At 45.8% G+C, this 22032-nt stretch overlaps 1 protein-coding gene and 1 long non-coding RNA gene across 7 annotated transcripts; one reads left to right on the top strand and one right to left on the bottom strand.

Moving 5' to 3' along the window:
* Positions 1-2358: 2358 nt before the first annotated feature.
* On the bottom strand, positions 2359-22022 carry LOC148162832 (uncharacterized). Of its 2 annotated transcripts, none has more exons than XR_015766544.1 (3): positions 21825-22022; positions 5062-5157; positions 2359-4566 (listed from the first exon to the last, which is right to left on the bottom strand). It is a non-coding gene; the product is annotated as an uncharacterized LOC148162832 (long non-coding RNA). The 2 variants fall into 2 exon arrangements; XR_015766545.1 differs by having other exon boundaries at positions 2359-4562.
* Positions 5206-18485, top strand: MEFV (MEFV innate immunity regulator, pyrin). 5 transcript variants are annotated; one of them, XM_028111747.2, is made up of 10 exons: positions 5207-5631; positions 7767-8603; positions 10198-10553; positions 11139-11297; positions 14120-14350; positions 14722-14744; positions 16555-16670; positions 16850-16882; positions 17231-17263; positions 17407-18485. In XM_028111747.2, exons 1-10 carry the CDS (start codon positions 5355-5357, stop codon positions 17979-17981), a joined length of 2640 nt encoding a protein of 879 aa, XP_027967548.2. In that variant the 5' UTR covers positions 5207-5354; the 3' UTR covers positions 17982-18485. The 5 variants fall into 5 exon arrangements, with proteins under 5 accessions (XP_027967552.2, XP_027967548.2, XP_027967550.2 ...); XM_028111749.2 differs by having other exon boundaries at positions 5208-5631; positions 11202-11297; XM_028111748.2 differs by having other exon boundaries at positions 5209-5631; positions 17428-18485.
* Positions 22023-22032: the final 10 nt, after the last annotated feature.

Below are 22032 nucleotides of genomic sequence, written 5' to 3'. Positions count from 1 at the left end.
GCTCTCCCGCCTTGGGCAGAGCCCGCGGGGCCCCGGACTCTATGCCGGGTTGTCTCTACTCCAGTGCCTGCCAGCCTGCCTATCGGGGCTCCTCGCTGACACTTCCGTTTTATCCTCGGGCTACTCTTCCCGCGGACAAACCCCCGCCCGCCCAGGCCGCTTCCCCTTGGAGCGACTGCCCCAAGGGGGTTGCTGCCGGGCGTGAGACCCGCGGAGTGGGGTCTTCCTGCCCCCACGCGCGGAAGCGAGCGCAGCGGCCGGGAACCGCGCGCTGTGGGCTGGGGTCTCGGAGGTGACGGCTGTGCGGGGGCGGGGATCCTGTGTCCGGCCCTCAGACGCCGCCCACGACTAGCCTGGCGCTGTGCTAGGCGCTGGAGCATCAAAAGACCTAGCTGACGCTGACCCACGGTGCCAGGCTCTTTAGCATACATTATCTCATTGAAATTCCCAAACCACCCATTTGACAGGAAACTCAGAGACGTCGGGTAACTGGCCCAGGCCACACGTCCTAGATCTTGGAGTCCAGTTTTTTTCCCCCATTACTTTGTTTATATTCGAAACTTACTGAGTAGGCATTGACCGAAGCACCCGGGGCAGGTCTGCTGCGGGTAAAAGGACAGGGAGATCCGAGTGGGACAGGATTATGTAAATCAAACCTCAAAGGGTGCAAGGGAAGGGAGAGCAGGCAACTGGGTTATTCCCCTTCACTAACATGTAAGCCTTTGGCGGTCAGGGACTGTATGCCCACAGCCAGCCTCCTAGAAGGGTCCCTAGAAATATTAGTAAAACAAAATTTTTTCAGTGTTTTAAATTATAAAATGTTTAAATATGTAAAAAAAATTAAAGAGTAAAATGAACACCCACTTACCCTCCGTCTAGATTTAACAATGAGAATAAATAATGTGTATAGCACTTTAGAGCTCATAAAGCTTCTTGCTTGGCGTTACCATATTGCAAATGAAACTCTCACTGGTGGACCAATCCGGGAACTATTCCGACCCTACTACTGTACAACCTCCACAAGTCAAGTCCACCTAGGAAGATGCCTTTCTCTCCCTGTTTCCATCCTGCTCAGGAGGTTGGAGGTTGCACCAGAACTTGGTGTGCTCTCAGAAAGCCCAGTTACAAGTATGTTTCCCAGTGGGAGGTTCATTGCCTGGAAATTCACTTTGAAATTGAGATTTCTCTCAATTTCTCAGATTTCAAAGTCTCAGATTTCTCCCTTAAAATTCAATATACTGGAGGGTGAGGAAGAATTTGGGTCACAATGGGATCCATTACTTCCAACTCCGGATTAACACAGGAACTCTTCCATGATCTTGCCTATGGCTCTCTCAATAACCAGTATGTACTATATTTAACTACCATAAACCTCAACATGATGGTTGTGGGGACAGAACTGATATCCCCTTGGAGGCTGAGCTAATTATAAAATACTTTTTTAAAACTATCCTTTTCTTTTATAAAAGTAATACATATTGATTTAAAAAATCTCAAAGTGATGCAAAAATGAATGTGTTAGAAAGTGAAACCCTGATGGAGTAAGTTAGAAAGATGAAACCCAGGCATGGATTTAAGGTTGGGATGTCTGGGCTGTGCATTACTTAGGATAAGAGCGGAGGCTGAAGTAGCTCTGCTTGCAGCAGCTGCGATAGATTTAGATTGGTCATGTTGTTCCCAAATAAGGGCATACATACAGTCACAGAGGCACAAGAAAGATTTCATCGACACTCCACTACCGCTGTTCAATCAAACATTCAAAAGTCACCGAGAGCTATAATCGTCTTTTCACATCTCTTCATTTTATTTATTTATTTATTTTTAAAAGATTTTATTTATTTAGTTGAGAGAATGAGAGAGAGAGAGAGCATGACAGGGGGGAGGGTCAGAGGGAGAAGCAGACTCCCTGCTGAGCAGTGAGCCTGATGTGGGACTTGATCCTGGGACTCGATCCCAGGACTCGATCCCAGGACTCCAGGATCATGACCTGAGCTGAATGCAGTCGCTTAACCAACTGAGCCACCCAGGTGCCCCCACATTTCTTCATTTAAAAAAAATTACTGGAACCTCAAAAAATGGAACCTCTTTCAGCTTCTCTTGACCTAGAAATGCCACTACCTCACAAGTAAGTCCATGCCTTGGAGTAACTAGGTGGCTCAGTTGGTTGAGTGACTGACTCTTGGTTTCACCTCAGGTCATGCCTCAGGGTCATGATCTCAGGGTTGCAAGATTAAGCCCAGTGTAGGGCTCCAAGCTCAGTGGGGAGTCTGCTTGAGATTCTCTCTCCTCTTCCGCTGCCCCTCCTTCCCCCCCACCCCTGCTTGCTTACTCTCTCTTAAAAAAAAAAAAAAAAAAAAGGCAAGTCCATGCCTCAGAATTGCTCCCTGTTGCAAAAGGTATCACTGCAATTGCAAAATATCCTGCTATAGACTGGAAAGCCCCAGTTCCTGCCCAATCCTGCTGTGGGTGTGTTAGTTTGAGCTTAAAGGAGTTTCCTGGCCAGTTAAGACAGGGTTAGGGACCCCAGGAACAAGAAGGACCGTGTGTTATTGCACAATTTCAGTTGTCTCAGGAGTGGGAGGCTCCCTGTGAGGTGGCTGTGTTACTGCCTTCTGAAATCTTGCACAGGCCATGATCCCAGAGACCCTCAGTCAACACCCTTCCGGCCCAACCTGAGAATATCACACATCCAACATTTGCACCACAAATATGCATGCATTTGAGTCCATCCATTTTTTAGTGAGTATGTTGGGGTTGGGGTTATTTTCTCAGCAGGATCCAGAAAACTAGATGCTGTCAGCTATTAAACCAAAAGCACTGAGTAATCTGTAAAATATGAAGTATGTGGACCAAGTGGAGAGTAAGATAACATTCAACCAAGCAGAACTCATCAAAGCCTTGGTCCCAGCTGGTCACACACAGGCTGGTCACACACAGTGTTGTTTGTTCTGCCAGGCATCAGAATGTTGCAAATGACCTGTGGGGAGTGGTCAGAATAGCCCATTTTGAGTCTCGTTAGACAGCTGAAAAAAGTGACAGCTGGCCTTAGTGAGGAACAGTAAAATAATAAATTATTATCATGCACGGAGACGATATTGCAAAGTGGTTAAAAGAGGGAGTTTGAATCCTGGCTCAGTCACTGAGCAAGTCACTGAACCACTAATCCTGGCAGTGAGGATGATGAATCCTTCCCTGAAGGCATGCTGCAGAGATTTTAGGAGATAATGGATATAAAGCAAGCTGTGCCTGGCACACAGTAACCACAATTGTGTTAAAAACAAAACATCTGGGGGTGCCTGGGTGGCTCAGTTGTTGAGCATCTGCCTTCAGCTCAGGTCATGATCCCAGCGTCCTGGGATCAAGCCCCACATTGGGCTCCCTGCTCAGCGGGGGGCCTGCTTCTCCCTCTCCCACTCCCCCTGCTTGTGTTCCTGCTCTCGCTATCTCTCTCTGTGAAATAAATAAATAAAATCTTTAAAAAAAAAATCTGTAAGCCAAAAACTTCATAAGAAATGCGGAAAGCTTAAACCAGGACATGCAAATGATGCCAGCTAAGTGATAGAAATATAACCATTTTGCAAGTACCATTGTAGCAACTGATTTAGGAAAGGATCATTAATGAATGCTAAAATCATGGGGTGAAAGATTGTAGGAGAACAAGACGTTTCCACATTCTCAGGTTACTTACTAATTACAACAAAAAACATCCTTTTACAATGGAGACATCTTGAGCACCTGAATATACCTTCAGTCTAATAATGAGGAAATGATGCACAGACCTAAATTAAGGGACATTCTGCTTGGAACGGACTTTTCCAAAAACATTGACAGAATTTAAAAAGGCGGGGAAGTGTGAAAGTGTTCTAGTAGAAGCAGAGTATAGAGATGTGACAACTAAATGCAGTGCAGGATCTCTGATCGGACCGTGGGCTGGAAAAAATAAAGCTGTCAAGGACATTATCAGTCCTTTGGAGAAATTTGATTATGGACTCATTATAGTATTATAATGATGTTAATTTTCCTGAGTATGATAATTGTATTCTGATTATTTAAAATAATATCCTTATATCCTTGTTCATTGTACTTAGGGTATTTAGGATATTTGGAGTGACATCTGATAATGTTTTCAATTCATTACCAAATGGTTCAGAGGGGAAAAAAGGAAAAATGAAGTGCATGCATGTGTGTATGTAAGAGAGAGAATCACTAAATACTGTAAAATGTAAACAGTTGGTGAATCTCGGTAACTTTTCTGTAGGTTTGAAATTTTTCAAAACACAAAGTTCGGGATAAAAATCAGCGTATGCAGAAAGACAGAAGCAGTTAACTGGAAGAAGTCCGCTCACCCACATACAACTTCCATTAGCTCTGGAGTGACTTCTGGAGCCCCACACTGGGACATGAGCTCCAAAGGACACCTATGTCTTTTTTCACCCTTGTTTCTCCACATCCTGGCAGGGTGTCCAAAATATGTGTTCAGGGGCACCTGACTGGCTCAGTCAGTAGAGCATGTGACCTTTGTTCTCGGGGTTCTGAGTTCAAGCCTCACATTGGATGTAGAGCTTACTTAAAAAAATAAAAACACAAACACAAACAAACAAACAAAAAACTTGTTCAGTAAAAGTGCATGGACAAGCATCCTCCCTCATGGGTATGCTCTCGGGAAGCCAGGCAGAGTAGAGAACACACAAATCAGGATGACAGTTCCAGGCATGGCATTTTGAGCCTTCGTGATGCTGAAAGTACCAGACAACTGGAACTACATCAACAGGGGTGACACCAGGGCTTGTGTCCTGGCAGTGTCCTTCTGGCTTCACCTCCTTCTTGGGCAGGGAAGGGCAAAACTTGCAGGGCTACATTTTTGCCCCCAGTCCGACCCTCCCCACCATTTGCTTTGGAGGGCCAATAAAATCCCAAGAGTCTGGAGGAGAACAACTGGCCAAAGAGACTGACCCTCATCATGGTCCTCTGCGGCGTGGGACCAGGGAGAAGAAGCATCTGAGTGCCTGCCCAGGATCAGTACTCTGGAATCCAGCCCCAGCCCCTCCTTCACATACTTACCACTGCTCTGCTGGGCAGTATTCGAAGGTGAGGGCTGGGGCGCTAGAGGACCACGTGGCTGACCTTGAGCCCTCCCAGCTGTAAAAGCCTCCAAATCTGTGAGAAAGAGAACACAAGTGTCATCACTGGGAACAAACAAATGATGACACTCATAGCTCAGTTCCCGCCAGAGCGCAGAGCATTTCCTGTGCCTCTTCCGTTATTTCACAAACAGCTTCTTTTTACCCAGCCTCTGGGTTTCCAGGGCAGAGGCTGTTTCAGACAGCTGGCTCTGGCCTCTCCTGGTCAACACCATGATCAAGACCCCCAGTGACCATGTGCTGGAGTCCCTGGAGTCGCTGGTGCCCAGTGACTTTGAGAAGTTCAAGTTTAAGCTGCAGAACATCAGCCTGGAGAAGGATCACTCCCGGATCCCTCGGGGCCAGCTCCCGAATGCCAGGCCAGTGAGGCTGGCCGATCTGATGATCACCCACTATGGGGAAGAGTATGCTGTGAGGCTGACCCTGCAAGTCCTGAGGGCCATCAACCAGAACTTTCTGGCAGAGGAGCTTGACAGGGCCATCAGCCCAGGTAAGCAGGCCCCATGCCCCATTCCTCTCCCAGTGTGACTGCTGGCTATTCATGGAGTGGGGTAGAAGGTGCAAGAGGGAACTTGTGTTTAGACCACTGTGTTGTGACTTGGGGGGTTAGGAGTCCCAGGTCTACCATGACCCCAGTGACTCTGGCCGAGCAAGTCCTTTCTGCTGCTTAGGTCTCTGGAGCTGGGTTAGTACAGCTAAGGCTCCCAATGGCTTTAAAAAAGGGCGAGGGAGGCTGAGATTCTCACTGTGGGGCAGAATCGGGAGAGCAAGAGCTAAGATGCCTGATCTTAGAGGGGCCCTAACTTCATTGTGATTAACCCCTATGTACAGACCAGTATCTTCAGGAGAGAAAAAAAGGGCTTGCTAACTGACCACATCAGCTGGGTGGACTGGTAATCTTCACGTTGAAATCCACCTGTTTTCAGTTTTGAGTTCTTCTTTGACATATTTCACAAAGGTATTCTAAAATTCTCAATTCTTTTCCTTCCCTTCTTTCATCTTTTCTCTTTCCTTGTTTTTCTTCCTTCTTCTCCTCCTTCTTCTATTCCTGTTTTGCTGTAACTTCCTGATTTTATCCCACTGTGATCAACGAATGTGGCCTCTATGTATTTTTCTGAAGTAAATGTTTAAATAACATAAAATTTCTCCACTCTTTGAAAGACTGATAAGACTAAACCATAATCTGAGTCCAGTGTAATTTGATGAGTAGAATTTTTAAGTTACCTTTTCATGTTTTAAAACCTGGTTATTTGGACACCTGGGTGGCTCAGTTGGTTAAGCGTCTGCCTTCGGCTCAGGTCATGATCCCGGAGTCCTGGGATCGAGTCTCACATCGGGCTCCTTGCTCAGCAGGGAGCCTGCTCTCCCTCTGCCTGCTGCTTCCCCTGCTATGCTTTCTCTCTCTCGCTCTCTGACAAATAAATGAATTTTTTTAAAAACCAGAAACAATAAAACCTGGTTATTAGCATCTTTAGGGCTTTCCCATTAGTTCTTGAGCCAGTTCAGGGAACTTAACATTTTCCTAGGAAGCAAAGTGTTTGCAACAGCAAAGTGTTTTAACAACTCTGAAGCAATTTTAATAAGAGCCTCTTCTACCACAAATTAAACTGCTGATTACAGGATATCTTCATTTCTTTATTAGACTAGTGGTTTTCAAGTTACATCCAAGGAAGATATTTCAGGGATTCTTTAGAATGTTAACAAACACTTAATCCAAATTTTATTAATTTTTCTAATTTACAAAACCAACAAATTCATATTAAAATGTGTCATTAGGGGCGCCTGGGTGGCTCAGTCGTTGGGCATCTGCCTTTGGCTCAGGTCATGATCCCAGTGTCCTGGGATCGAGCCCCACATCAGGCTCCTTGCTCAGCAGGGAGCCTGCTTCTCTCTCTTCCACTCCCCCTGCTTGTGTTCCCTCTCTAGCTCTCTCTCTCTGTCAAATAAACAAATAAAATCTTTTAACAAAAAAATAAAATGTGTCATTAATCAAATTTTGAAATGCTAGAGGCCACCAGGTGATAGTTTGTGCTGTACTTGAATTCCTTTTTATGTAGACCTTGGAATTAAGCATTTCCTGTCATTTCTGTTTAATGAAACTGTATCCTGAAACTTCCAACCAAGCAAGCTGTTTAAAAAAAAAAAATCTCCATTTACACTTACTTACCTGTGTGTTAGGATTTTCTTCACATCGTGAAACCAAAGAATAAAACAGAAGTAAATTAGTTTCTGAAGTTTTAATTGTCCTTCAAAATCTGTTTTCAAATTTTTGTGCCAAATACCTTAATTCTTCTTTATTGATGGATTTTATGAGTTTTATACACCTATAATCACACACACATTTATACCAGTAAACTAGGGGTTTATTTATTTTATGAATTAACAATTTTGTGTAAGACTTTATATTGGAAACTTCTCCTGCCAAAGAAGTTTGAAAAGCACTATTTGAGAAATATATAACAAATAATTAGCATTTTCTTATTTAAGGGTAATTGACTGTTGTTGCCTAGAACATTCTGAACTTCTGTAATTTCTGAGGGGATTTTTCCTTCTCTCCCTTCTCTCCCAACCCCTGGCCCTGAACACTGCACAATTTCATGCCTTTGCATCCTGTTGTCTTCGCAGAGTATCTGATACAAGAAAGTGGCCCAAACAGTTCAACAATGTCTTGTTCCTCTGGGGAGAATAAGCCCAAGGGCCTGAAGATACCAGATGGCCTGGAAGGTGATAGGCAGCGGCAAAGTGGTGATGGGGCCCTCAGCCTGCCATCCAGCCAGCATGAGGCTGGAAGGGGGCCCCAGAAGAAGCCTCGGGGCAAAGGGAGAGGTCAGAAGAGCTCTGAGGGCCTGGATGTGCTGGGCAAGCCAGGGGCCAGGAGCGTGACTCTGTCCTCCAGGAGAAACCCACTCTCTGGCAAGCCACAGGTGGAGAAGTGGAGTCCTAGTGTCACGCTACGCAGGAATGTCAGCTCTTTAGGAAGGCTCCAAGGAGATGCCTGTGAGTCGCTTACTGGGTCCCTAGGAAGAGTAAAATCCAGGATCTCTGAAGAACATTTACCTTCAGAGCAGAAGAGACCCAGAAGTCTTGAATTTACCATTTTTTTGGGAGAGAGAGAACCCCCCAATCCAGAAACTCTTCTGCCTCAAGAGAAAATGAGAAGTGATCATCCAGACTCAGCAGCCACCCCCAGTAAAGTGGCCACTCTGGATGTAGGTACTACTGTGGCTCCAGAGAAAGGCTCCAAGAATCCAGAACAGTCCATGATCCTGAAGGGGGGAGTATTCAGGAATACACTTTCCAATGTATCACTGTCTGGAGACCAGACGACCTGGGAGAATCCAGAATCTACAGGACCTTCAAAGAAAAATGGAATCGAGGGTCAAGAACCTTCTGAGACCTTGAGGGAGGTGGTAGGCAGTGAGCTCCACCAGCCTTCAGGTCCAGAAGTCCCTCCTTCTTCAGGTAAGAAAGGACCCCAAAACTCAGAAAACCTGGTATCCTTAGGAATGGTGACCTGTGCAGGTGTTTCCTCACAACACCAGATCCCTGGGTGCCCCTGGGATCTGAGGTAGGCTGTGAATCCTGAAAAAAATGCACATACACACATCTTCATAAAATGTTGCATCAAAGTTCAAGTTCTTAGATACTCTGAAATCCGTTAGAATTCCAAGGAATTCATGGACCCCAGCTTGAGCATCTGGGAAAGACTGGGTAAAAATACCTGCTTCTCACAATGACCCCATGGCAATATGTCATGGGACTGAGATTCTGCCATTCACCTCTCTGGGCAGGGAGGAGAGCTGTTGGCTAAAATCCTAAATCTCTTTTACTAAGGAGGCAGAAATTGGGATTATGTTGGGTTGTGGATGACAGAAATGCCAAAATAATGCTAACTGAAACAAGATAGAAGTTTGTTTCTCCTTCACATAAATAACACAGATGGTCCAGAACAGATGTGGTACATTATGGGCCAGGAACCCAGGCTCCTGCTGTTTTTCTGCTCCACAAAATTTGCTCTCAAGCTCATGGTCTCAGAGGGTGGCATCCTCATTCCAAGCAGCAGGATAGAAGGACAAAGGAGAAGAGTATCACTTAGGGAAAGTTTCCAGAAGTTTCTAGAAGCTGTTCATGATGCCTTCATTTATATCCCTTTGGCCAGAATGTAGTCAAACAGCCACACCTAACTGCAAGAAATGGGTTTTTTTGGGGGCGGGGAGGGAAGCAGCCATCAATTGATGGGCAGCAATCAATTCTATCATAAGGGAAGGAGGGGAGAATGGTTACTGGGGGGGCCTCCCACAGTCTCACTTACAGATGTGATATGAATTCCTGGGACCTTGTGAAAGGTGGTGGGAGGGGACTAATGAATTGAGTGGGGGTCTGTTTCTTCTTGTACCTCCTGTCATTTCTGCTTTATGAAGTTGTGCTATGGTCTTGGGGCACAGCTAGTCATGGCTGTTTGTCATCATGGTGGATTATACCCTTCATCCTTATAAAGTCAAGTCCCTTTCCTTACTTCCATTTAATTCTTCATGAACCTGGATGTGAGGAGAGGTCCCTTTAGTTCTTTCATTCAACACACACTTCTCAAATCCTTACCATGTGCCAGGGACTCTGCTAGGGGTCAGGCTATGAGTGAATCACTGTCCCCAGGGGGCTCCCACTCGAGTCATGAGCAGCCTGGTTGGTTTTAAGTGGCAAAGCAAACACTGGTTAGAACGTCTCACTGCCTTTATATCACCTGCTAGATCTGTATATGTGTGGGAGGAAGGCATAGAATTTATAACAAAAGGCTTTTCATTAGGATAAATATCCAGGAGTTCCAAGTCTCAGGGCTGTCATGAGATCTAGCCCTTTGCCCTCACTTTTGCTGGGTGGTTTGCTACCTTGCTGGAGCGAAGTCAGGGGAGGACAAGTTAGAAGTTGCCACAGTCTAACCAGGAACTTGTGTGTCCCAGGCATGGGCTCTCTATCTCTCTCTTCTGTGTTTTGTAGCACCCCTTCATAACATTTTGGGTTTGTCACTCAGGAAATTTTTCCACTGCTATGTCCCCAGGGAAGCCACAGGATGAGGCTGTGTATCCCGTTTGCCGTGCCCAGGAAGGAGATGATTCCTGCAGATACTCCGTTGCTTCTAGGTATCCTAAGACCTCAGGCAAATGCTCACCCAGCGGCTTCCTAAGCCTGGCCTCACTCACAGTAAATAACTCTGAAGACTACAAGCATCAAGAAGGCCTGCAGATAGCCAGCTTGAGTCCCAAGTCCTTGCCACAGTGTGAGCGACACATGAAGCAGGTCCAGCTGCTCTTCTGTGAGGACCATAAGGAGCCTATCTGCCTCATCTGCAGGCTGAGTCAGGAACATCAAGGCCACTGGGTGCGCCCCATAGAAGAGGCTGCCCTGGAATACAAGGTAGGGCTTCTTGGGGGTGGGGTGGGGAGGGGTTTTTAAAAGTAGTCAGGGCTGGGTACCTGGGTGGCTCAGTTGGTTAAGCGACTACTTTCGGCTCAGGTCATGATCCTGGAGTCCCGGGATCGAGTCCCGCATGGGGCTCCCGGCTCAGCAGGGAGTCTGCTTCTTCCTCTGACCCAACCCCCTCTCATGCGCGCTCTCTCTCTCTCTCTCTCATTCTCTCTCTCAAATAAATAAATAAAATCTTTTTTAAAAAAAAAGTAGTCAGGGCTACTTTATTTCCCAACCCTGGGATGTTGGTGCATTAGTCAGCATCCCTGGTCTGTAAGTGGCAAAAACACAATATAAACCAGACCAGCAAAGAGGGAATTTACTGGTTCATGTAGTTGACATCCAAGGGCACTAGCTTCAGGTATTGCTAATTCCAGGTGCCCACATGTCATTAAGAATCTCTCTCTCACCACCTCTTGGATCTGCTTCCCTTGGTATGATGGATTCATTCTTCCTCTTTCCTGGGCACCATCCCTGTGCTCTTGGCTGCAGCACCCTCAGCTTTACTCCCTAAAGCAGATTTTTTCCCTCTAGAGTTGGCACCAACTAAAGATGGAAGAGGCCAAGTTTAGGCTTCAACAAGTGCCCCTTTTCCAGGAGCAAATTCAAAAGCAGCTGGAGCATCTGAAGGAGTTGAGAAAATGTGGGGAGGAGCAGAGATCTCAGGGGGATAAGAAGACTGCGAAATTCCTGGTAAGGTCAGGGGTGTTCTGTGGCCAATCCTTGCCTGAGTTCACCCCTGCAAAAGGAGGGAGGGGACCAAAAGTGAGCAGGGGGTCCCCAAATTATGTTCTGGTTCATAGAGAAGCAGAACTGATCACCTATGTAGAATCACCTGCTCTTGAGGGGGCAGGGAGGTAATAGGAGTCCAAGGATGAGCTTGTCCCTGAAGAGGGAGACCCACCCTCAGCATGGAAGGAAATCTCTGAGGAGCCTGTGCTTTCTCATATTCACTACAAAATGGTTTAGAGAAATTAACACCAGTGGCTGTCGCTGAGGGATGGGATTGAGGAAATGGGAGGAGAGACTTTTCCATTTTAAATACTCCTTTGTATCGTTTTTTATAATTGTTGTCCATTTTGTTTTTTTTTAAATATGGAATTTTAAAATTCAAATGGTTAGACATTCTCTTTAAAACTGTCATTTTGTGATGCCACGGATTTCAATAAATACACTGTTGGCCTTCCTCTGTTGAACCTGGACACATAAGTTGCTTCCATTTTCCCTGCAAGCAAATTCAGCTACCCCAAAGAGCCTTAAATTGTCTGACCCATTTCTGTTGGTTGGATCCCATCTCCCAAACCACAATGGGAAACAGGCAAAGATAACAAAGGGCAGGAATGAGAGCGGGCATGGCATTGGTCCAGGTGTCTAACTTTTGGGAAACTCATGAAGTGTAGTAAAAGAAAACCCCTTTCTAGGGCGCCAAGATGGCTCAGTCAGTTAAGAGTATGACTTGATTTCAGCTCAGGTCATGATCTCAGGGTCGTGAGATCTGAGCCCTGCATCGGGCTCCACACTGGGTGTGGAACCTGCTTAAGATTCTTTCTCTCCCTCTCCCTCTGCCCTTCCCATCATCACCTCCCCCTCCCCTGCACTCACCAGCTTTCTCTTTCTCTTTCTAAAAAAGAAAACACCTTTCCTATAATACCAGGTGGCTTGGAGCTTGTGGGTGAAGCAGAGGTCAGGGATGCCCCCCACCATGACGGTGAGGCAGAAGCGTGGGCCACAGTGAAACTCAGGGAGACAAGAAGGTCTGGTCTTCCCTTAAGACACTACAGTGACATGAGCTCCCGTGGAAAGGTGATGTTGTTTTCAAGACTTCTGCTCATCCTCCTTTCAATAGTCAAAATATATATGTAATTTTTTAATCATATGGAAGGGGGAGGGGAAACTCTTTTTTATAGCACAATGTCAGCTAAAACAAGTATGGAAGAATGGTTATGGGGTGTCTGGCTGGCTCAGTCAGAGAGTACATGACTCTTGATTTCAGGGTTGTGAGGTTAAGCCCCAAGATGGTTACAGAGATTACTTAAATAAATAAAAACTTCTAAAAAATCTCAAAAAGGAAATTTTCCACTATACAAACACCAGTATAACAATCAACACCAAAAGAGATCATCAACAAATGCTAAAATTTTTCACAGATTATAACAGAATAGGATATTGACATCCTCTAAGTACCACTCCTCCAATTACTTAATAATTATAAAGGAAATAATATATATTGACACTGGAGAGATGGGGCAGACCCCTCCTCAACCAAGTGACTGATCTCTGTATCACAATAATGGTGATGGACAAACTGGACACTCTTTGCCTCCCCATGGGCTGTGCTAGGGAGCCCAGCACATTAAGAATATGGTATTCTTGTCTAAGATGCTTAACCTGAATTTAATCACGAGCAAAATTATCAGACAATTTTAGAACATAGGCCATTGAACATGACAACTAACCTGTCCTCTTTAAGGAAAAAAAGCCAACATTAGCACCCTCAACAACAAAAGGTGAGGAAACATTTCTGGTTCGAAAGGACTAAAGAGCTCAAAATGATGAGACTTCATAAGTCCAGTCTTAGAAGATTCGAAGGGGCTTCTCCCTCCATGGAGGAAGGAGAAAGTTCCCTAGAGCCACTTCACCTTTCCACAGAAACTCTGGATAGAACATGGGCCAGATGGCTGACCTATGTGCAATGGTAGTAGAAGTCAAGTTCACTTACAGTCACATAAATGGACTGACTGCCTTCATTCAGAGCCACATTGAGGACCTTCTGCATGCCAGCGCTTTGGTGGGAAGTAGAGAGAAGTCTCCTTCCTGGACACTTTGGTAGTCATAACCTTGTCCATTTACAACCCCAGGCAAATGTTATCCTCACACTGGCTTTCAAGGAAGGAAAAAGATGACACCAGATATCTTAGTGTCCTGTGGCTGCCATTTACAGAGTACCACAGACCGAATGGCTTAAACCACAAAAATGTATTCTCTCACAATTCTACAGGCCAGAAGTCCATAGTCAAGATGTAGGCAGGACTGGTTCCTTCTGAGGGCCATGAAGGAGACATCTTCCAGGCCTTTCCCTTCAGCTGGTAGATGTCATCTTTTCCCTGTGTTTTCTTCCCATGGTGTTCTCCCTGTGTCTGTGTCCTAACTTCCCCACTCCAGTGGCCCACTCCAGTATGATCTCATCTTAACTAACTACATCTGCAATGATGCTATTTCCAAATAAGATCGTATTCTTTAGGTACTAGAGGTTAGGACTTTAACATAAATTTTGGAGGAGATACAAATCAACCCAGAATACTAGGTTTTAGGGCATTTTACAAGAGCCAGTCCCTGCCACCTTCAGTCTGTTCTGGAAGGTTCTGGCCCATTTTGTTTCCTTCTAGGAAATCTAGTCCTCCAAGAAGCTGAGGGATCCAGCCTCATAGCCACCTCCAGGAGGTGGGCTTCTTGGGATTCCCTGGGCACACACATCAGGACACTGCATAGACCCCTACACCTTTCTGTTCCCCCAGAAACAAACTGAAACCCAGAAGCAGAGACTCCGGCACCAGTTGGAGCAGCTGTACCATCTTCTGGAGCAGCAAGAGAAGCTCTTTGTGGCCTCAATAGAGGATCTGAACCAGACCATTGGCCAGGTCAGGGAGAAATACAGCACCCAAGTATCCAGAGACATTGCCCTTCTTGACGAGCTGATTGGGGAGCTGGAGGCCAAGCAGTACCAGCCGGAATGGGAGCTCATGCAGGTGAGTGTGGCTTCCCCTGCCCGCTGTGCCCAGTAGGATGACATGGGCTCCCAGCACTGCCATTAACTCTGCCCAAGTCAGTACAAGACAAAGGTCTTGTGCCCAGACCCCTTTAATGAGCTGTCAGAAGCCCAGGGTGGCCCAGCTTTCAGGGGATCCCCTGGCATCTCCCAGAAGAGAAAAGCAGGGTTTGGGTGCACTTCTGTTGCAAGCCCCACCAGGCTGCCATTTTGGGTGATGAAAATTAGAATGGGGGAGAGATGCCCTAGTTTTGCTGATACCCCAGGGCTGTGAGCCCAGGAGGAAAGACCAGGAGTCAATGCAGCCCCTAGGAGACTGGTAATGGAGAGCTTCCCTCTTTTCTCTCCTAGGACATCGGAGTCACCCTGCACAGGTACCGAGAGGTCCCCTCGTGTTCCCTTGGGTATCCTGCAGAAAGCAGTCGGGGAGGCATCCCTAGGAGGGAGATGCTCCCAACCCCGGGTCTGTGACACTTCCTGGGCTCCTCCTAAGGCCTTTCTGGATTTGTGTAGGAAAAATGGGAGTGGATCAGGAGAGAGAGCATGGGCTGAAGACTGGAAAGAACGAACACAGCTTATCGTGCTAATGATGGTTCCTAAGAAACCTCCCTAAAGATTGCACTTTGCCTCATGAAAACTGTTCCTGCAGAAGTGCCTCCCTCCCCGAGGCCACAAGTGCTTGTGGTCTCAGGGAGAGAAGCACTTTCTAGCAGTGGAGATGCTAAGCCCAGACAGGGGAAGGAAGGGGAGGGAAGGGAGGAGGCTGGACATTACAATCACCCCACGAGCTTTACAAAATCCTGACATCCAGGCCCTGGCACACAAATTAAATCCAAATCTTTAAGAGTGTGACCCTAGCATAAACTTTTTTGTTTTTTTCTTTTTTTGGTGGTAAAATACATATAAAATGAAATTTACCACTCTAACCATTTTTAAATGTGCAGTTCCATGGCATTAAGTACATTCGTATTATTGTACAACCAACACCACTATCATCTGCAGCACTTTTTTATCCTCCCAAATGGAAACTCCATACTATTAAAACATAACTCCCTATTGCCCCCACACCCAGGAAGCAAGGAATGGCAACCACCATTCTATGTTCTGTCTTTATGAATTTGACTACTCTAACTGCTTCATATAAGTGGAATCATACAGTATTTGTGTTTTTGTGTCTGGCTTATTTCACTTAGCATAATGTCTTCAAGGTTCATCCACACTATAGAATGTGTCAGAATTTCATTCCTTTGTAAGGCTGAGTAATATTCCACTGTATGTATATACCACAATTTGTTTATCCTTTCATCCATCAGTGGACACTTGGGTTGTTTCCACCTTTTGGCTATTGTGAATAATGCTGCTATGAATATTGCTGAACATATATCTGTTTGAGTCTCTGTTTTCAATTATTTTTTTAAAGATTTTTATTTATTTGACAGAGACAGAGAGCGAGAGCAGGAACACAAGCAGCGGGAGTGGGAAAGGGAGAGCAGGCTTCCCGCCGAGCAGGGAGCCCGATGTGGAACTCGATCCCAGGACCCTGGGATCATGACCTGAGCTGAAGGCAGACATTTAACGACTGAGCCACTCAGGCGCCCTTCTGCTTTCAATTATTTTGGGCATATACCTAGAAGTGGAATTGATGTGTCATATGGTAATTCTATGTTTAGTTTTTTGAGGAACCACTATACTACTTCCCACAGTGTCTGTACCATTTTACGCTCCTACCACCAATGCACAAGGGTCCCAACTGTTCCACATCCTTGCCAATACCTGTCATTTTGATTTTTTCAAAATAATAATAACCATCCTAATGAGTCATATCTCACTGTGGTTTTTTTCTTATTATCATTTTTATTTCAACAGAAAAGGACTAAAGAAGTATAATTAATTTGACATAGATAATTCTAGGCTGAGCATTTCAATATTAGCACCATTTTAAGGCCACTATTAAAACTCACCATGGTTTCGATATCAGTGGTTTTTATAACTCCCTAGGTGATGCCAATCTGTGGCCAAAGTTGAGAACCAGTGTTAAAAACTGAGAGTCCAGAGAGGATTTTCTTTGCCAAGCCCAAGTGGGCTGGGTGTCCCCTGTGGAGCCTGCACCTTATTTCCACCTCATGGAAACTTGGGCTACCCCCATGCACCAGCCCTCTCTGGCCAGCAGTCTTTTGTCTCTAGGGTCAAGATGGCGACTGTTCCTAAGCCATGGAACACTCCTCCAGAGGTGGAAAAAAAGATCCACTTCATCTACCAGAAATCAGAGTTTGTGGAGAAGAGCATGAAGTCCTTCCTGGGTAGGTGGCCTTGGGGGAAAAGGGGAGGCATCTGCTCACTTCCTCCCTGATGTCCATGTAGCCCAAACCCCTCTGGCATCCCTTCTTCATCTCCCATGGCCTTTCTGACACTGCCTTCAGCCTCTTCTTGATCTGTCCCTAAATGGGGAACCTAACTCAAGCTCCCTTTCTTCTTTTAGAAACCCTGCGTTCAGAAATGGACACCTTTAATGGTGAGTATGGTGATGGCAGAATGTGCTTGCCAGGGGTTACTGTGATATTCCCTACACTGTTGATTTCTGGGCATTATTTAGAAGAGAGAAAAACACCTGTAACAAAGGCAGAAGAAAGCCTTCACAGGCTCTGTGCTGGACTTGTTGGCTGGGTCAACTCATCAGACCACAGAGTCACCAAGGCAGTCTCCAGGGTCTAGGAGGAATGGGGTTAATCCAAGCAAAGGAAGCAAGGTCCTGAGCTGGGGTAGGGGTCCTTGTCTTTCCTTGTTGTGGTGACGAGGGTACATTTAGCCTCTCTGAATTGGAATACTCAGGTTTTTCCCCACATCTTCTTTTTCTCTGTAGTTCCAGAACTGATTTGCGCTCAGGCACATGCCGGTAAGTGCCCAGACTAAGGCAAGTGGACTTCCCTGCTGGGTACCTGTGCTGAACTCTAGTGCATTCCAGAAGACTGTCCCTATCCATGTTTCCTGGAGGTGGGGAGAACCCTGTGGGTACACTGCCCATGCAACCCCAGCTAGGTATTCTAATTCTTTCTGCAGTTAATGTGATTCTGGATGCAGAAACTGCCCACCCCAACCTCATCTTCTCTAATAACCTGAAGAGTGTGAAACTTGGAAACAAGTGGAATCGTCTGCCTGATAATCCAGAAAGATTTGATAGTTGCATCATTGCCCTAGGCCTTCCAAGCTTCCTCTCTGGCCGCCATTACTGGGAAGTGGAGGTGGGAAACAAGACAGGGTGGATCCTGGGCATCTGCAAGGCATCCGCGAGCAGGAAAGGGAGCATGACTCTATCACCCGACAATGGCTACTGGGTGGTGATGATGATGAAGCGGAATGAGTACCAGGTGTCCACCATTCCCCCAACACGCTTGCAGATAAAGGAACCCCCCAGACGTGTGGGCATCTTCCTGGACTACAAGGCTGGAGACATTTCCTTTTACAATGTAACATACAAATCCCTCATCTACACATTCACCAGTTTCTCTTCTTCTGGGCCCCTTCAGCCTATGTTCAGCCCTGGAACACATGATGGAGGGAAGAACATGGATCCTCTGACCATCTGTCCAGTGGGTGACCAGGGGACTCACTGAATGCCCAACACTTTGCATCTCTCTTCTGGCTCCCAGCCTTGTATCTTGAATCTGTACACTCAATGGTCATTATTGAACACCTACTGGGTTCCAGCTGCTGTGGGTAATATAACAAAGAGAAGAGTGCCTGTGCCCAAAGAGCCTATGGAATGGTAGCAGAAATAAGCTGGGTACCTAAATATTGGTAAGCCAAGGGTGAAGAGAGCACATGTACTGATGACACCTCAGAGGAAGAAGTACATGGCTGATGCTTAATAAATCCTTGTATGAATTAGCACCCTAAGATGCCCCTAAGGCAGAGATCTCACCTTCATTTTCCCTCAGAACTCTATGGCAAGGATGTGTCGCTTCATCCTATCCCCCTGTTTCTTAAGGACTTGCAAAGCTGAGAAATAAAACAAGCAGACTGGATTGTTATATTTTTGTACCTGGATTAATGAGCTATGGATATTAAGAGTATTGGCTAGGCATCATAAATAAATCAATTAGAAAAGTTGGTCATAATTGCACTCAATTTGCACTCAATATGTTGTCACTTAGTCAATCATTGTAAGATCCCATTTCCCTACTGAACACCATGAAAAAGATGGTGCTGCTATAGTGGGAAAAAATTTGACAAATATTCCAAGTATCAGATTTTTTAAAATTCTGTCCTGATCTGTATCTGAAAATCTATTCTAGTTCAAAGATATCCCCTCTATCATCCCCCATTTAAAGAGATGTAAAGAGAAAGGATGTAAGGGGAAAAAAGGAATCAGATGAAGATTAGGCTCCAAACCCCTCTTACCCCAACTCATCTTTCCATCTTCACACTAGAGTCTAGACTGGACTCAGCTTCTCCATGATTGTGGCCCTGGTTTCTTCATGGAGCTTTGTTCTATGAATATAATCCATACCCTGACAGAGTTCATGTGCTTTATTTGCTTAGCTGTTCCCAATTCTCCCTTGCTATAACCTTTCCAAGAGCAGCTTCCTGTATTTTTTCTACCACCTCCCCATACACATTTTTTTCTCCTGTTATTCCTAAAATGGCTCCAGAATGTGAACTATTTCATAACACTTGCTACAGTTGGTCATACAATCCCTCAGAAAGATTAAATAATGTTTTACGCCCAAAGCAATGTTTGTCATTTAAAATATTTTGCTCATTTGGGGCGCCTGGGTGGCTCAGTCAGTTAAGCGTCTGCCTTCGGCTCAGGTCATGATCCTGGGGTCCTGGGATCAAGCCCCGCATCGAGCTCCCTTCTCACCGGGGAGTCTGCTTCACCCTCTGACCTGCCCCCCTCTCGTGCTCTGTCTCTCTCAAATAAATAAAATCTTTAAAAAAAATAAATTTTGGGGGGGGCGCCTGGGTGGCTCAGTCGTTAAGCATCTGCCTTTGGCTCAGGTCATGATCCCAGGGTCCTGGGATTGAGCCCCACATTGGGCTCCCTGCTCCGAGGGAAGCCTGCTTCTCCCTCTCCCACTCCCCCTGCTTGTGTTCCCTCTCTCGCTGTGTCTCTCTCTGTCAAATGAATAAAATCTTTAAACAATAATAGAAAATAAAATACAATAAAAAAGTAAAATTTATTGTTCATTCAATAGAGATATAATGGGGTTTTACCTATGTTTTAATTTATTTCATCATCTATTAGTGAGGCTGTGAATTTTCCATGCGGACTTCTATCTTTTGCTTCATTCCACAGAAACAGCACAGCTTCTTTGACTACTTGCTATGTGTAATCTAAATATTGAACTTAGTTGTCTGTAGTACTTCTTCAAAAGTATTTTATTATTTTTAAAGTTTTATTTGTCAGAGAGAGAATACAAGCAGGGGAACAGCAGGCAGAGCGAGAAGCAGGATCCCTGCTGAGCACGGACCCCAATGCAGGACTCCATCCCAGGACCCTGAGATAATGACCTGAGCCAAAGGCAGATGCTTAACCCACCAAGCCATTCAGGCATCCCTCAAAAATTACTTTAGATACTAAACATTTGTATTTGTACATTGAAAATTTCCCTGTCTGGTGTTTCTTTTTTTAATTGAGTTATAATTCACAAGCCATAAAATTCACCCTTTTAAAGTGTATAGTTAAATGGGTTTTAGTATATTCACAATGTATACAAACATCACCACTAAATCCAGAACATTTTCAAAACAAGCCCTGCGTCCATTGGCAGTCACTTGTCACTCTCCCCTTCCCCCAGCCCCTGACAACTACTACCGTACTTTTTGTATCTATGGATTTGCCTATTCTGAACATTTCATGCAAGTAGAATCACACAGTATGTGGTCTTCTGTGACCGACTTCTTTCACTTGGCATAATGTTTTCGAGGTCCATCCATGTTGCAGCATGTATTAGTACTCATTCCTTTTTTATTGCTGAATAATAATCCGTTATATGGATATACTATATCTTGTTTAGCCACTCATCAGGGTTTTTTTTTTTTTTAAAGATTTTTGAGAGAGAGAGAGCATGAACGGGGGGCGGGCGGCAGGGGTGGGGCAGAGAGAGAAGCAGACTCCCCAGAGATCGGGGAGCCTGATGTGGGGACTTGATCCCAAGACCCTGAGATCATGACCTGAGCTGAAGGCAGATGCTTAACCGACTGAGTCACTCAGGTGCCCCAACATTAATGTTCTTTTGTCTTCTCTTATTGGTTATCAAATTCCATTTTTTTGTATATAGTATAAGGACACATTCTGTCTTTCCAGAAGAATAGACAATTTTTTGCTAGCACCATCTATTTTACACTAAGTTGAAATACTACCATTTCATATAGACCCAGGTACATTCAGATCAACTTTGGCACTTACTACTCTTTTCTACTGTTCTATTTATTTACTTCCAGTTCAAACCATACTGCTTTAATTGAAAGAGGGTTTTTTTTTTTTAAGATTTTATTTATTTATTTATTTGACAGAAAGAGACATACCGAGAGAGGGAACACAAGCCCGGAAAGTGGGAGAGGGAGAAGCAGGCTCCCTGCTGAGCAGGGAGCACCATGCGGGGCTCAATCCCAGGACTCTGGGATCATGACCTGAGCCGAAGGCAGACGCTTAACGACTGAGCCACCCAGGCGCCCCTGAAGGAGTTTGTTATTGTTTGCTTTGTTTTTGGTTTTTGATGTCTGGAAAAGCAAGTATCCTTAATTTTAGAAAAACTTTTGGTACCACACAGTTTTGACACTGGACTGTAACATATTTTAAACCATGGCTAAATGAGTCACCTATAGTTAGCGTTAAGAAAAAAAAAATCCATTCGTATTTTTACTTTGGTCACCCAGGTGGAACCTGGCGTTACATAGAGCAATAAAGCAATCCCTGCCCCAGGGTTGTCACAACGCTGATCAGTGCCTCACTGGGGAATGAACTGAGTATGGCAACAACGCAGAGAGACAGGGCGGTTCGGCCTCCCTGAGAGGCTGAGGACGGAAACGAAGGCGACTGGAGAAGGATCACTAGGATTTCTCAGAAAACAAGATGGCCCGTTCAGACTGCAAGGTAGAAAGAAGCTGGCAAGCGGGGAAGGGAAGGGTCACCCGGTTCTGACCTATGGGCCGCCCTCACCGGAAGGGACAGCTGTGAAAGGACCCAGAACCAGGCATAAACCTTGATCCGCCACCCAACCACCGCTTCAGCGGTTCTTCGACCCACCCTGGATGCCGCGGCGGAAAGAGCCGCAGCCTCTCGCGATCTTCCGGTCGCGAGTAGGCGGCCTACTTCCGGTCGAGCCCGGGGAAAGCGGGGTGGGGTGAGGGTGGGACTGTCCCGCCCCAACCGCCGCGCCTGGCGGCCTCCCATTGGCTGTTTGGAGCCGAACTACATTTCCCAGCAGGCCATGGAGCTACACCGCCAGTACCTGGAGAGGAGCCAGCCCGTCATGGAGGATTGGAGCCAAACTTCTGCTTTCCGTCTCCCAGATAGAGCCATAGAAACAGCGGTTGCCTCCAGCCTGTTCTCCCTCTGGCGCTGAGAGCTCTGCCTGTCGTCCTCGAGCATCGCCTTCTCAAGCGCAGCCTGCCGGCTCCGAGCGGGGAGACCAGGCTTCTGAACCGGAAACGAGGCAC

Source organism: Eumetopias jubatus, unplaced genomic scaffold (assembly GCF_037043125.1).
Source record: "Eumetopias jubatus isolate StellerSeaLion01/CBP00866 unplaced genomic scaffold, mEumJub1_p1.0 scaffold_12, whole genome shotgun sequence".
Taxonomy (NCBI): Eukaryota; Metazoa; Chordata; class Mammalia; order Carnivora; family Otariidae; genus Eumetopias; species Eumetopias jubatus.
This window is presented reverse-complemented; position numbering and strand designations above follow the sequence as displayed.